At 50.7% G+C, this 16,016-nt stretch overlaps 1 protein-coding gene across 2 annotated transcripts in view; it reads left to right on the top strand.

The window, feature by feature from the left end:
• The window catches only part of CHRDL1 (chordin like 1), a 39,959-nt gene that overhangs the window by 7,521 nt on the left and 16,422 nt on the right, over positions 1–16,016 (top strand). For both annotated transcript variants that reach the window (XM_075573467.1, XM_075573465.1), the window contains exons 2-3: positions 9,092–9,192; positions 15,512–15,624. In XM_075573467.1, coding sequence (XP_075429582.1) covers positions 9,117–9,192; positions 15,512–15,624 — 189 coding nt within the window. In that variant the 5' untranslated portion in view covers positions 9,092–9,116. The remainder of the gene's footprint in view (positions 1–9,091; positions 9,193–15,511; positions 15,625–16,016) is intronic.

The following is a 16,016-nucleotide window of genomic DNA, read 5'->3' as shown; positions in this document are numbered from 1 at the left end:
TCTCCCCGTGTTTCCCGCGCTTTCAGCCCCCCCCTCCTCCCCCCGGCGCCGCTGCAGTCAGCGGGGGAGCGAGTGCCCGGGACACAGCGGGGGAGCGGCCACAACAAGCTGCCTCCCGCCTCAGATCCACGTGGGACCTTCCGGACGGGTGAGTGAGCGCCCTTCACCTCCCCTCACCCCCCTTCACCTCCCCTCCCCCCCCGGCGCCGCTACAGTCAGCGGAGGAGCGAGTGCCCGGGACACAGCGAGGGAGCGGCCACAACAAGCTGCCTCCCGCCTCAGATCCACGTGGGACCTTCCGGACGGCTGAGGGAGCGGCCGGACAGCTGAGGGAGCGGCCGGACGGGTGAGTGAGCGGCCTTCACCTCCCCTCACCCCCCTTCACCCAACCCTCACCCCCTTCACCTCCCCTCACCCTCTCCTCACCCCCCTTCACCTCCCCTCCACCCCCTCCCCCCCCGGCGCCGCTACAGTCAGCGGAGGAGCGAGCGCCCGGGACACAGCGGGGGAGCGGCCACAACAAGCTGCCTCCCGCCTCAGATCCACGTGGGACCTTCCGGACGGCTGAGGGAGCGGCCGGACAGCTGAGGGAGCGGCCGGACGGGTGAGTGAGCGGCCTTCACCTCCCCTCACCCCCCTTCACCTCCCCTCCACCCCCCCCTTCACCTCCCCTCCACCCCCCCCCCCACCCCCTTCACCTCCCCTCCACCCCCCCTTCACCTCCCTCCACCACCCCCTTCACCTCTCCTCCACCCCCCCCCCTTCACCTCCCCTCCACCCCCCCCCCTTCACCTCCCCTCCACCCCCCCCCTTCACCTCCCCTCCACCCCCCCCTTCACCTCCCCTCCACCCCCTTCACCTCCCTCCACCCCCCCCTTCACCTCCCCTTCACACCCCCTTCACCTCCCCTCCACCCCCCCCCCTTCACCTCCCCTCCACCCCCCCTTCACCTCCCCTCCACCGCCTTCACCTCCCCTCCACCCCCCCTTCACCTCTCCTCCACCCCCCCCCCCTTCACCTCCCCTCCACCCCCCCCTTCACCTCCCCTCCACCCCCACCCCCTTCACCTCCCCCCCACCTCCCCCCCTTCGCACCACCTCCCCCCCCTTCCCACCACCTCCCCCCCTTCCCACCACCCCCCCCCCCTTCCCACCACCTCCCCCCTTCCCACCACCTCCCCCCTTCCCACCACTTCCCCCCTCCTCCCCACCACCCCCCCCCCCTTCCCCCCTCCTCCCCACCCCCTCCCCCCTCCTCCCACCACCTCCCCCCCTTCCCCCCCCTCCCCACCACCTCCCCCCCCTCCCACCACCTCCCCCCCCTTCCCACCACCTTCCCCCCTCCTCCCCACCACCTTCGCACCTCCTCCCCCCCTTCCCCCCTCCTCCCCCCCCCTTCCCCCCCACCACCTCCCCCCCCTTCCCCCCTCCTCCCCCCCCTTCCCCCCTCTTCCCCCCTCCTCCCCCCCTTTCCCCCCTCCTCCCCCCCCTTCCCCCCTCCTCCCCCCCTTTCCCCCCTCCTCCCCCTCCTCCCCCCCTTCCCCCTTCCTCCCCACCACCTCCCCCCCCCTTCCCACCAGCTGAGGGAGCGGCCGGACGGGTGAGTGAGCGGCCTTCACCTCCCCTCACCCCCCTTCACCTCCCCTCCACCCCCCCCTTCACCTCCCCTCCACCCCCCCCCCACCCCCTTCACCTCCCCTCCACCCCCCCTTCACCTCCCCTCCACCACCCCCTTCACCTCTCCTCCACCCCCCCCCCTCACCTCCCCTCCACCCCCCCCCCCCTTCACCTCCCCTCCACCCCCCCCCTTCACCTCCCCTCCACCCCCTTCACCTCCCCTCCACCCCCCCTTCACCTCCCCTTCACACCCCCTTCACCTCCCCTCCACCCCCCCCCCCTTCACCTCCCCTCCACCCCCCTTCACCTCCCCTCCACCCCCTTCACCTCCCCTCCACCCCCCCTTCACCTCTCCTCCACCCCCCCCCCCCCTTCACCTCCCCTCCACCCCCCCCTTCACCTCCCCTCCACCCCACCCCCTTCACCTCCCCCCCACCTCCCCCCCTTCGCACCACCTCCCCCCCCTTCCCACCACCTCCCCCCCTTCCCACCACCCCCCCCCCTTCCCACCACCTCCCCCCTTCCCACCACCTCCCCCCTTCCCACCACTTCCCCCCTCCTCCCCACCACCCCCCCCCTTCCCCCCTCCTCCCCACCCCCTCCCCCCTCCTCCCACCACCTCCCCCCCTTCCCCCCCCTCCCCACCACCTCCCCCCCTCCCCACCACCTCCCCCCCCTTCCCACCACCTTCCCCCCTCCTCCCCACCACCTTCGCACCTCCTCCCCCCCTTCCCCCCTCCTCCCCCCCCCTTCCCCCCCACCACCTCCCCCCCATTCCCCCCTCCTCCCCCCCCTTCCCCCCTCTTCCCCCCTCCTCCCCCCCTTTCCCCCTCCTCCCCCCCTTCCCCCCTCCTCCCCCCCTTTCCCCCCTCCTCCCCTCCTCCCCCCCTTCCTCCCCACCACCTCCCCCCCCCCTTCCCACCACCTCCCCCCTCCTCCCCACCACCTTCCCCCCCCCCCACCTTCCCCCCTCCTCCCCCCCCTTCCCCCCTCCTCCCCCCCTTCCCCTTCCTCCCCACCACCTCCCCCCTCCAACCCCCCTTCCCACCACCTCCATCCCCCCTTCCCACCACCTCCCCCTCCTTCCCCCTCCTCCCTCCCCCCTCCCCCTCCCCCCCATCCCCTCCCCCCCCCTTCCCCTCCCCCTCCCCCCCCTTCCCCTCCCCCCCCTTCCCCTCCCCCCCCTTCCCCTCCCCTTCCCCTCCCCTTCCCCTCCCCCCCCTTCCCCTCCCACCACCTCCCCCCCTTCCCACCACCTTCCCCCCTCCTCCCCACCACCTTCCCCCCTCCTCCCCCCCTTCCCCCCTCCTCCCCCCCTTCCCCCCCACCACCTCCCCCCCCTTCCCCCCTCCTCCCCCCCTTCCCCCCCTTTCCCCCCTTCCCCCCTCCTCCCCCCCTTTCCCCCCTCCTCCCCCCCCTTCCCCCCTCCTCCCCCCCCTTCCCCCCTCCTCCCCCCCTTCCCCCTTCCTCCCCACCACCTCCCCCCCCCCTTCCCACCACCTCCCCCCTCCTCCCCACCACCTTCCCCCCCCCACCTTCCCCCCTCCTCCCCCCCCTTCCCCCCTTCCCCTTCCTCCCCACCACCTCCCCCCTCCAACCCCCCTTCCCACCACCTCCATCCCCCCTTCCCACCACCTCCCCCTCCTTCCCCCTCCTCCCTCCCCCCCATCCCCTCCCCCCCCTTCCCCTCCCCCTCCCCCCCCTTCCCCTCCCCCCCCTTCCCCTCCCCCTCCCCCCTTCCCCTCCCCCCCCTTCCCCTCCCCTTCCCCTCCCCCCCTTCCCCTCCCCCCCCCTTCCCCTCCCCCCTTCCCCCGTCCTCACCTCCTCCCCCCCCCTTCCCACCTCCTCCACCCCCCTTCCCACCTCCTCCCCCCCCCCCTTCCCACCTCCTCCCCCCCCCCCTTCCCACCTCATTGGTCCCTTGGCCCGCCCCCGCACACCTCTCATTGGCCTGCCCCCGCACACCTCTCATTGGCCTGAGGCGGAGTGACGGGCCAAAGGACACACAGGGACACACACACACACACGTAGACACACACACACACGTAGACACACACACACACACACGTATACACACACACACACGTACACACACGTACACAAACACACACACGTAGACACACACACATAGACACACACACGTAGACACACACACACACATAGACACACACACGTAGACACACACACACGTACACACACACACACACACACACACACACACACACACATGTATACGTAGACACACACACACACATGTACACGTGCACACACACATGTACACGTAGACACGTACACACACACACATGTACACGTATACTCACACACATGTACACGTACACACACACATGGAGACATACACTCACACACGTATACACACACAGGTATACATACACATAATGTATACACACACACATGTATACACACACACACACACACATGTATACACACACACATGTATACACACACACATGTATACACACACACACACATGTATACACACACATATGTATACACACACATGTGTATACACACACATACACACACATTTATACATACACACACATGTATACACACGTGTATACACACACATGTATACACACACACGCATGTGTATACACACACACATGTGTATACACACGTGTGTATACACACGTGTATACACACACAAACATGTTGTATACACACAATATATACATACACACATGTATACATACACACACATGTATACACACACACATGTATACACACACACACACATGTATACACACACATGTACACATACACACACATGTATATACACACACACACCCACATACAATGTATACACACAAACATGTATACACACACACACACTATCCCAGCACCACCACATCAGCACACCGGTATCCCATGCCCCCCAGCACACTGGCATTCTCGGCTCCCCACCATTCTCAGCCCCCATCAGCACCCACACATCGCCACCTTTGCACCTCCCCCATCGGCACACCCACATCCGCACCCCCACATCAGCACCAAACCCTCCCAAATCAGCACACCGATACAATCACCATCAGTACAGCCACAGCAGCACTACCACCGCACATGGGCCGTGTGGACCACTCCCCACCCAAATGCCACACCCACACCACAAACATCCCGGGCAACGCCGGGGCTCTCAGCTAGTATATTATATATATATATATATATATATATATATACACACACACATACACACACACACACACACACACACCTTTTTCCAGTGCACAGTTTTTTCTACACATTCCTAACAATAAATTAATTGCAATAAATAATGGGTTGAGGTGGGACTGCTGAGAATTCTGTTAGATATAACGTTATTTAGAAGGTTACCCCTACGTCAGTTACCTGTTCCCGATCACCTGAGAATGTGACCTAGTCCAGGGTAGCAGAATAGGACAACTTGCCGCAGTTTCATCGCTGTCATTTTGCCGCTTACTGTAGGTAGGGGTTAGACTTTAGGGCATTCAGGGTTTAGGGTTTGGGGTTAAGGTTAGAATTAGGAGTTAGGGTTCTTAGGGTTAGAGGTTTAGCTGCTAGAATTATGGCGTTTGCGAGTTAGGGTTAGGATTACCAAAAATGCCCCAGAATCCACCGAATTCCCTGATCTGCGGCAATCAACTGTCCTGGTGGCCAAATGTCCAGCGGTTAAACAGCCGGGCTAATTTTCCTAGATGCTAGAGTCTTTTCCTGAACTAACCATGGCTTAGTTATTAATATTATTGTTACTCTCTTTAGCAGGTGATATTGAACTCAACCCAGGCCCCCCACCCCCTTTTCAACTCAGTCCCATACCCCTGATAATGCCCCTTAAAGTCTAAAAAGGGCTGTATCCCATATAAATATTCAAAGCTTGCTGCCCAAACTGGATGAACTAAGGGCATGGTGCCTTTTGCATAAACCCAAATTCATCATTATCACAGAAACATGGCTAACTCCTAAAACACTTGATGCATCTATCTCAATTCAGGGATACTCCATGTTTACAAAAGATAGGTCAAAGAGAGGAGGATGGGTGTTATTTTATATTGAATTACAATTTACTTTGCTAAATTGTCTTCCAAGTCCATCCCCTTTGAAATCCTAATTGGTAAAATGTGCCCCCCTCTTCTCTGCCTATCATTATTGCTGGCATCTACCGCCCCCCCTAAAGCCTCACCACAATCCCTGACTGATATCACTCACTTTCTTGGCACAATTTCCTCCCGGAATGTGAAAATTGAGCTGTTAGTTCTGGGTGATTTCCACCTCGATTGGCTTGACCCTAAAAACATCGAAATCTGGGCACAATTCAAGTCACTAAATTTAACCCAATTGATTTCCCTACCCACATGGACAAACCTAAAATCTGTCAGTCGTTGGTGCTAGATTTGATTCTATCCTCTTGTCCCAACGGAATTCAATCCTCGGGTAGCCTACCAAATATTGTCAGTGACCATGCAATAGTATACTGTGTAAGAACATTTAGAAACTGTAACACTTCTTAATAACTACAGGTGCATGTGGTATACAGCCACAAGGCAAACAAGACGGACAAAAGCCCAATTTTACTTCACTAAAATACTGTACATCAAATCCAGCAAACTTCATCAACAATATATTCCTGCCTTCTAGCCATCAACAACCAAGTCATATCAAAAAGGATGATGCTGTTCTGATAAATCCCAGTGACATTGCAAACACATTCAATGAATACTTTGTGGGGTGCGCTACTTCCCTAAAATCAAAGCGCAGCCCTAACTACAGTCAGTCATGAAGTTCAACCTGGGAGAACGCCTACAGCCTCTCCCAACAGTGCTGACAAATTTCAAATTTGTCCCAGTATTTGAAGAAGAGATTACACAGGCGCTCCTCACATTAAAACTAAACAGCCAATGTGGACCAGAACTAGTGGAATCAAAGTTCCTACAACTCCGTGCCCCAGCCACACCGCTTACCTCCCTAATCAACTCTATCTGCAGGCCATATTCCAAAGACCTGGAAAACCACCAGAGTTGTCCCAGTCTTCAAAAGTGGAGACAAACACTGTCTCCAACTACAGGCCAATCTCTCTCCTCCCAATACTATCCAAAGTCATGGAAAAATATGTCCATTCCAAATCAAGCGATAACTACACCAAGACAAATTTCCTTGGCCAACTCCAATCTGGCTTTCGCCCCAAACACTCCACAGTAACTACCCTCATAAAAGTTTACAATGAGATCCAGTGTGGAATGGAACTGGGACAACTCACTGGTTCAATAGTCCTAGATTTTGCAAAGACTTTTGATTGTGCCCAGTACGAACTTGAAAATGAGAGGTAGCACTCAATGTATTATTTCCTGGTTAAACATTGTATAAATAAATAATATGCTTAATGGATCCATGGACAGCTTTCTATGACTTTCGTATCATCCTTCCCAGTTTGAAACCCAGGACTGAATATTACGTTTCACCGACCCAGGTTGCTAAATTGACTTCTCTATTTGTATAGATGTGACAGCCGTTAACACACAAGTTAATGCAGATGTAACGCAGCTCCATTCAAACAAATGGTAATGCGCGTGATATTTCCCCAACGCACGCGATATTGATCATTTTATTTGTAACAGGTTGATGTGTGTAATAATGGCTGCTCTACCTCCACCCCCCATCCTGTTATAAAAAGACAGCAACTTCTTGCTTATTTACACCACCTGCTTCTCTTCACCTTGGGCGTTCATACTTTTCACCTCCCTTTCCTCCTCCTTCTCTGGCACTTTTCCCCTTAAACAGTATAACACAAAGGGGGACAAAGTTAGACTTGTACCATATCTTCTTACCACGCACCATAACTGGCAGTGAACTGCCTACTGAACTCTATCAGAGCTGCAACCCCGGCGGGTGCTCATTTGCATGTCCTTACCCAGAATCCCTGGCTGCAGTGGAAGCATTGTATGCTAAAAGATAATGGGGAAAGGCAGGGTTACGGACCGGTCTGAGACATTGGCACTTTTTTACCCGCCATAACTTGTTTTGTGTCTGGATGAAAAAAAAAAACAATACTTAAATACCTAGTACTGTAGGTTATTTATTAAAGCTGCAAAACGGTGGTAAAAAAAAGTGCAGTAAATATATCAAGGAAAAACAATCAATCTTCCATTAGTAAATCTGGTGAAATTATTATGCCTTTTGCAGCCTGGGGAGTTTAATAAAATGGGTTTCCGTGTATGTGGGGGCTGCACCCGTGTCCCCCCCCCCCTTCTATGCAGTGATTGTGAGAGCAGGAGCTGACTCACAGGTCCCCCATTCCCGGAGTCATTGTAACTGCAGTTATCGGTTCTGGCTGCCCCTCGTAGCAACGCTGTATGAAGCCCACACATGTTGCCCTCCTGTCCTGCTCTCTCGGACCTTGATCAGAGAAATACATATTATTATAGGTGAATTACAATGAGGGTAAAGCTCTCAATCATTAACCACCTTGTGTATCATTTTCATTATCTAAGTACAAAAAAAGCCCAATCAAGAACGTATCTTCACGACACTCAGCTTTACTAAAGCTCTAATTCAGTCTCATAACGGTATTTAAACTGCAGATAACCTGGGTGTGGACATGAAATTAGCCCACAGATCATGTCATTTTTTCCTTCCCTTTAAAGAAAAAGCCTAAAAATGTAGCCAGCTGCACTAAACAGCGTTAACAGCCAAGTCTAACATGAATAAGCACAGAGTCAGCAGCCCATGTAAGGACATCTGTTTTGTCCTCATCAACTTCAACCTGGTTTGTGGCTGTTGTGAATTTGGAAACAAATTACAAACCAGATACTCTCTTTTATACAGAGGGAAGTATAAACTCCATGGTAGCCAGAAAGTGTAAAAGCTGCAGACCAAGCATTATCCTACGTAAGTTTTTTTTAAAATAAATTGGTTCTGTACTATGAGAAAATACTTGTAGCATTTTTTTAAAAACAACTCTGAATTGCATTTTTAATGTATTATAATGTAACAAGCATTTTTTGTTTCTATAGCAACCATCTACAAAGTCACACCACCTTCCTCTTCTGAAATAGGCTCTGGCACACCCCTTTTTGAGCCCTGCCCTCTCTCTAGCAGTGCACCACATGTATCTGGTGACCACCTGGTCACATGATCTTCCCCACAGAACTTTGCATCTTTGGTCCTCTTCTGCTGCACTGACAGCCATTTAGTGAACCCCCCGAGCCGAATCTTCGCCGATCGATCACAGGAGAATGCATCGATCAGCAACTTAGCGAATTACTTATCCTTGTGTGGACTGTATTGATGCGCATATTAAAGGGGGTAAATTAAATAAATGGTAGCTTGGACTGCTGCTTTAAGGCAAGTTGGCAAAATGTATATTGTTCTGTTAGCAACAATGTAACAAGTTCCCAGGTTTTCATCTGGTTGTGTCTGTGTCCTGAGACCTTGATGGGAATAATATGTATGGCCTCGTAACCGCTCTCCCATTAACCCCTCAGCTTCCGGGCCGCACGTCACAAAAGGATGAGGAGGAGCTTCATCTTCTCTTGCCTGCTGTTCCTCCTCCTGATGGATGGATGCAGATTAGAACAAGTAAAGCGTAAGTAGACAATATGCCAAACCTGTGATGACTTTTTTTGGGGAGAGGTTATAAGCCCATAACTAACCCCTTCCGCGCCAATGCGGCCACATTCTGAGTATTAAAACCCATGGATGCGGGCCCGTCCCTAGGCATGCCTCAGGTAAGGCACCGCTTAGGTGTGGCATGTCTCCTGGCCACCCTATTTGCTGATAGGTTTGAAGCAGGGGGGTCTCCGGAGCTGGACGCGTTTATTTCAGACCCCCTGCTTCCCGAGATACTTACCTCTGTAAGGGGGCGCCGGTGACTCTTTCATGTTTAAAATGCCCCACGTCACGCAGGCCAATAGGAAGCCGCAAGCGATGACGTCATGGCTTCCTATTGGCGGGCAAGACATGGAAGCTTTAAACAGCAGAGATACCGGCGCCCCCTACAGCGGCATCTCACGAAACAAGGGATCCCCGCAGCTGAAATCATTCAGTTTAGCTCCGGAGACCCCCTGTCTCAAGCCTTCACCTTGAGAAAGGCAGTGTTAGACTGCCGAAACGTTGGACTTTATGGCATATTAAAACCTTTTTTTGAGTAAGACCATATGCCTGCTTCTTCTTCTTTGTACTCAAGCCTGTAGAGGTCAGGGGGGGCGGCCTTAATGGTGCTTGCCTCAGGGCGGCACAAAACTAGGGACGGACCTGCATGGGTGTGATTATCAGAGTGACCCACTGAGCAGAGCTCAGGGACCTTATTGTTCCAGATGTGCTGTTGAAGTGACACAAGGTTTAAGCGCGGCTGTTTTATGTTCCTTCTCTGCATGAATATACGAGTTGCATTGGACACTCAGCACCGGGAGTCGGGCTCGATAGCAATACTTGCTGTGTCCAGACGCCGTGCTGCGAGTGTGCTGCACCTGTGAAGTTGCGATGCCATGTGTGACATGTTCAGTAAGGCGCGGTGCGTGATATTCTGACCCGGCATTTACACATAGAATGTTCTGTTCAACCACAGCTCCGACTGGGGATTCTGTTTACATTTTAATGTCCCAAACACTTTGGCCCAGATACACTAGACGGTGCTAAGCTTTAGCACGCCTTTACTATGAATGGGAGTTAAAGCTCGTTTAGGTTTTGCACCCTTTTACGGATGGGGACTTATGGGTTTTTTCAGTCTTTAAGGTTTTGTTTTAAATAGACAGTGATTTGTACTAAATGTATAAAAATATTAAATCTGTACCAGGAAGCCAATTAAAATGAGAAAGTTTCTGGCAAAACGTTATTTTTTTGTGAGCTAAGTAGGTCTTTTCGCAAAAAAATCCGCCACCCAGGTAGCCATTTATTTCTACGATGCCGCACATGGGCGTGTTTTTGGGGTGTTTTGCTGTGATTCTGGCCCTTCTGCCAGTGAAAGGGTTAGCACTGCAACACACATAAAAAATCACTATTATGTGAATGTCCCCTTTCATTAAACCTATTCCATGCGCCGGCGTTTCTCTTTTATAATATAGCAATATAAATCTCCCTGAAACGTTTATAAACAGGAAAAGCGATAATATGTATTGGGATTGAATGGGGCTTATTTATCAAAGTCTCGGGGCTGCAAAACTGGGTCAACAACGCTCGCCAGATTCGCCAAAATCGCCAGATTCAAAGAGAAGTAAGTCCACTCTCTTTTAGGAAAGTTTCAATGGGATTTCTATACTTTTATACATCTGCCTCTTTTTCGCTTCAAATTTCGGAGCCAGGAGACTTTGATAATTAACCCCCAATGTATGTTCCAAGGCGGGAAGAAAACCGGGGGGACGGTGGTGGTGTGGGTGGGGGGGGGGGGGGGGGTAGAACGAGTCTTTAATTAGTCTTTATGAAAAAGATGGATTGCACCCATAAAAGACATCTAACAAATAAAGATATACTTCTTTGTGGATTGGCACTGGCAGTACAGTATGTGCATCAGTGCACAGTCTAATTTTAGGTACCACAACAAAGTTTTATGTGGCTTGTGCAGAGGATAGAACTGACTCACGGAGCACCTGGCTATTTTATTGGGGGGAAAAGGTTTCACTTACAGCTCCTAAGACTAAAACATGGCACTTGGAAAGGTCAGCGGAATTAACGGCAGGATTATCAGAGGCTCCGGAAATTTAATGCTTCCTCCTCTTCCTAGGCGACTTGTCCATGAATCACCGCACATTTCACCGAATTTCCTTCCTGGGGACTTGAGAGAATGAGTCAGCCTGCGCTTGGAGATCTAATCCATGTCCAGGGCTTCAACCCTCTTGTTCTAGCACATGCGTTAACATCTCTGCAGCTGAAGGGTCCTGGAAGGAAGTGTAGCTGGTGAAAACTCTCTGAAGCCCTAGAAATTGATTTGATATCCTAGCTGAAGGAAACGGGGGTGAAAAATACTGCACCAGATGTATCGAAAAATAAAAGGCCATTTATCCGGGCGCACTGAATTCTAGCATATCAGCTAGTACTAAATGTTTGTGTTTCACTAATGATGATTACTTTTCAAGCAAAGAACAGAGCAGAAAGAACACATTTGTTTAATAAATTCTTAGATGGTACAGAAATTCCTTCTACCATGTCCATGGCCAGCATAGCCCTAATACTGGAAAAAGGGGCAGACCCCACCAATTGTTCTAGCTCCGCCTTATATCCCTTATGAATACAGATAACTAACTTTTTGACAACATTTTAGCTAAGTCTGAACATTTATTTGGCTGATCTGATCCATTATGACCAAGTGGGGTTAATCCCTTTGAGACATCAGGAGGGTGGTTGTGCTTGTACACGGGGCTAAGGTCGCCAAAACTCAGACTATGCTGTTATCACTGGATGTGGAGAAAGCCTTTGATAGGTTAGATTGGAGGTATTTGTTCTCTGTCATTACGGTTTTGCTTTTCTGGTACATTTCTGACAGCTATTCAGGCACTTTATCATAGCCCCTTCAGCGAGATTCTGCTGCTCTGATCTCCTCTTTGACTCAATCTACATAGTCAATAGCACAAGACAGGGATAGCCATTAGCCCCTCTACTGTTTTCTCGCTCCATTGAGTTCCCGGCTACTCTAATTAGAGGGAAATACTGAGATATCCGGTCTTCATATAGGACGCAAAGAATTTAAATTATTTCTTTTCGTGGACGATGTCCTGTCGACCTTGTCTTAACTGCTTATCTCTCTGACAAACTTTTTCCAGCTGCTGGAGCATTTTGGGGCAATTGCCGGAGTTTAAGATCAACTACTCTAAATCCATGACCCTTAACATTAATTTACCTAAGAAAATGAAGAAACGTTTCTGTAAATTTACTTCCTTAGGCCTCGATTATACCAGCCGCCTGGGCGGCAGCGCAATCCGGTGATGTCATCCTCGCTATGCTGCCAAGCGGCATGTGAACTGCAGGCAAGAGACAAGCAGAGGAGACAGGGAGGTGTGGCCGTGAGTGGTACGCCCTCATTGGTTGAACCGCCCACGTGACATGACTGTTGCCTGCTCAAAACAAAATCTCATGTCTGCTCTCCAGTCTGCCACCCTGCAGTTCCAGGCGGCGTGTGCGGCACGCGAGGTGTGTTAGCTTTCATTGGATAGCTGTGGCGTGACGCCACGGGCTGCTTTTGGTATAATCACGGCCTCGCTTAGGCGTCGCTACTACCAGCCTTGCTCTACAAGGATAACCAACCCCAGCTGATTAAAATCCTTAAAAAGATTGAGGGCGCGAGCAAATATAACATCTCTTGGATTGCGAAAATGATATCCTTTAAAATGAAACTACTGCCCAAATGTATGTATTTCTTCCTTACACTTCCAATCCCAATTCCTAACTTAGATCTTAAGGATATCCTGGCGTGTATCTTTAGAATTATTTGGGGGTGAGAAGCATCTCAGGGGTATGAAATCTGCCTTAATGATACCTATTAAGTTTGTAGGACTAGCAGTACCTAATTTACTCTCTTGCTACCATGCCTCCCAGCTCAGTCAATTATTGTTGTGAAACTCACGTTTGGGAGATAGACGTAGAGGTTGGATGGATGTTGAACAACAGGTACGTGGTTAGCGGAGCTCAAAATCACTTCTATGGTTAGCAAAATTGGGCTGACCCCTAGACATCTTGTTGCACTCAGTCAAACATTCCCTCACTGTGGGATCTTTTGAAAAAATAAACATCATTTGAAAGCCAAGAATTCGGGCATGGCCATTTTAATTTTTAACCCTTGAATTTAAAACAGGCACGCAGAGTACGGCTTTGAATATTTGGAAATCTAGGGGCATCATCGGGATAAAGGATGGGCTATCTGGGAATGATGTCCCATCATTTTCTGCTTTTTACTGGACGATAAATTACCTGAAGCAGAGATATTTCGCTATCTTCAGTTAAAACATTTTGTTTGGCTTCATCTCTGGTGTGACTTCTCCTGCCACAACATGTTTTGAATCTCTTTTTAGCTCTAGGTATATCGAAAAAGGTTTAATATTCGTGTTTTTCCTTGCAGGGCTCAATTTTGATACTGTAAACAAATGCTCATTTGTGTAAGTAGGAGGAGTTGGGTGAAACGCTAGAGATGGAGAAGTGGGACGAGATTTGCAAAGCAGCAGCCAAACGCTCAATGTGCACCAAAACCTCATGCAAACTTGTATTGTTGGTGTTTAACTCTGGTCGGCAGCTATAGCGTACACAAAAATACTTCTCCTGGGTGTTTCAGGGACAGAGAAAAGAATGGGTCACTCTCCCATGTCTGGTGGTACGTTCTACTCCTCACCCCCCAATGGTCCCAAATCTTCTCCATAACTAAGACCGTTTTAGGGTCCTTAATAAATCCTAATACATCCTCGCAAAATACACTGGCTCCTTTTGCGGCGAATCTTCTCTGTATCTTGTTGGACCATCAGTAATAATAAAGAACCCTTATGAGCACATTGCCGGGTCAGACAGGTTCTCTGAAGCTGCCTGTTTTCCAATCAGAGCTCCGTGATCTGTGTTGTGATCGATAATCAACACCTCTGATTGCAGACATGATGTAATAAGGCTGCAATTAGTCATTGGATGAGTGCACACGTAACACGGAAAGCGCTTCCAATGGAAGATTATTTGGTGACATAATGCGTCAACCCACACAGCTTAGAAATGTATTATCTGAGTTCTTGAATGGCATTGTGAGGTTAACCCTTTAAGTTCCAGGAGTTTAAGGAGCGCGTCTACTTGCTCAGTGATTTATCTATATATGTAATTTTCCAAAGCTATATGTCCTCACCCAGCTCATGTTTCAATTTCCCAGACTTATTGTTATCATTACTGCTATTACTATCCGTCATGTATTCATATGGCACCAACATATTCCATTATGCAGTACAATAGTTTTGAAAGATAAAACAACAATATTACATTAACAATACCAGACTGGTACAATTGGAAGGGAAGCATGTATGTATGTATGTATGTATGCATGCATGTGTGCGAATGTCCCCATGGGGACTGAAACGTCGGACTGTATGTTTGTGTGCTAGACTTAATAAATACGTTATTATTTTTCTATTCCTGTGTTGTACTGGTATTTTGGATCACGGTTCTGATGTTTCCCTCAGAGCTGGTTGGTGGTCCTTAACATTCTGGGATCCCACCATTCCTTTCAGATATAGGTATCGTTTTTTGTGCCGGTTTAGACGCACACAAAAAAACGCTAAATCTTGCGAGCGGACTAACAACATGTGTGGTGACCAGGAGAAAGCTGCAATGTAATCTTCCATTCTGTGTCCGGTGGCCCTATATTATACCCGGGCTGGGGTGGGGGAACCGATGGGTCCCTGGATGTCGGGGTACTATGGAGCAGCTTCAGGGGACCCCCTGGTTCAAGTTAGATGATAAAAATAAGTAGAGTGCAGTGTTTATGTTTGCCACTCTCTGTCTCTCTGTCCTCCCCGTCCCTGGCATTAGACTGGGGTGCTGGCTGCCAAACTTTGAAAGGTTTTCTTTCAGTTGAAGTGTTTGGCTCCTTTGTAGGTTTTACAGGCAGAGGTGCTGACAGCTTTGGGGTTACCTCCAATTTCGGGATCTAATGGTTAGTTCTTCTGTGGTCTGATTTAAGCAGTATTCCCTGCAGGCATGGACATCAACAGTGCCCCCTTTAGATTTGTTCTGACTCTGGAGACGAAGAACATTAGAGCCTGTTATTAAAAGGCCAAGACACATCTAGAGATCCCACACATTCAGTTTATTAACTGTGTACCTATTGGTCTGGGTAGGGGACCTCCGTCACATGAAGAGAATCTTGGATCTCTCACCAGACCATTCTTTTAACCACCGTAATGTGCTGAGAAACCTTTGCCTGAAAGCTGCCTCTGTCATCCCTCTAGATTCCGAGACATACTGTGTATTCCAAGACAGAAAGTATCGCGTTGGCGAAAGATGGCACCCTTATCTGGAGCCCTATGGACTTGTATATTGTGTCAACTGTCTGTGCCGAGAGGTAAAGTCTTTTTTTAAACATTTTTATAGTGAGTGGCTGTCACGGGAGACCAGGCTCTTACACCTTTATCCTGGGATCATAGCATAGAGCAAAACCAAAATGTAAAATAAATTGTGTTTATTTTTTGGAAACAGACATACACACAGTGGATTACAATAATACAGGAGAAAACACACTTACTGGGGGTTTGGGCTGAAAAACTAAACTTCCTTGACCAAAATAAAGTCTTTAATAAGTCCGTTGTATGAGCGGGACTTAGCCCCAAAAGTCCTGGAACTCAAATCGGCTTGAGCCTCCAGCCGTACTTTCCGCTTGAAATGGTGCTGAACGTGGGACTTAGAAAATACCCTGCTCTGAGGTCCTGCAGCCGTTTCCTTGCTAGCTCCACAAGG

Source organism: Ascaphus truei, chromosome 16, assembly GCF_040206685.1.
Source record: "Ascaphus truei isolate aAscTru1 chromosome 16, aAscTru1.hap1, whole genome shotgun sequence".
Taxonomy (NCBI): domain Eukaryota; kingdom Metazoa; phylum Chordata; class Amphibia; order Anura; family Ascaphidae; genus Ascaphus; species Ascaphus truei.
The sequence above is the reverse complement of the archived record's forward strand: the minus strand, read 5'-3'. Positions and strand labels throughout refer to the sequence as shown.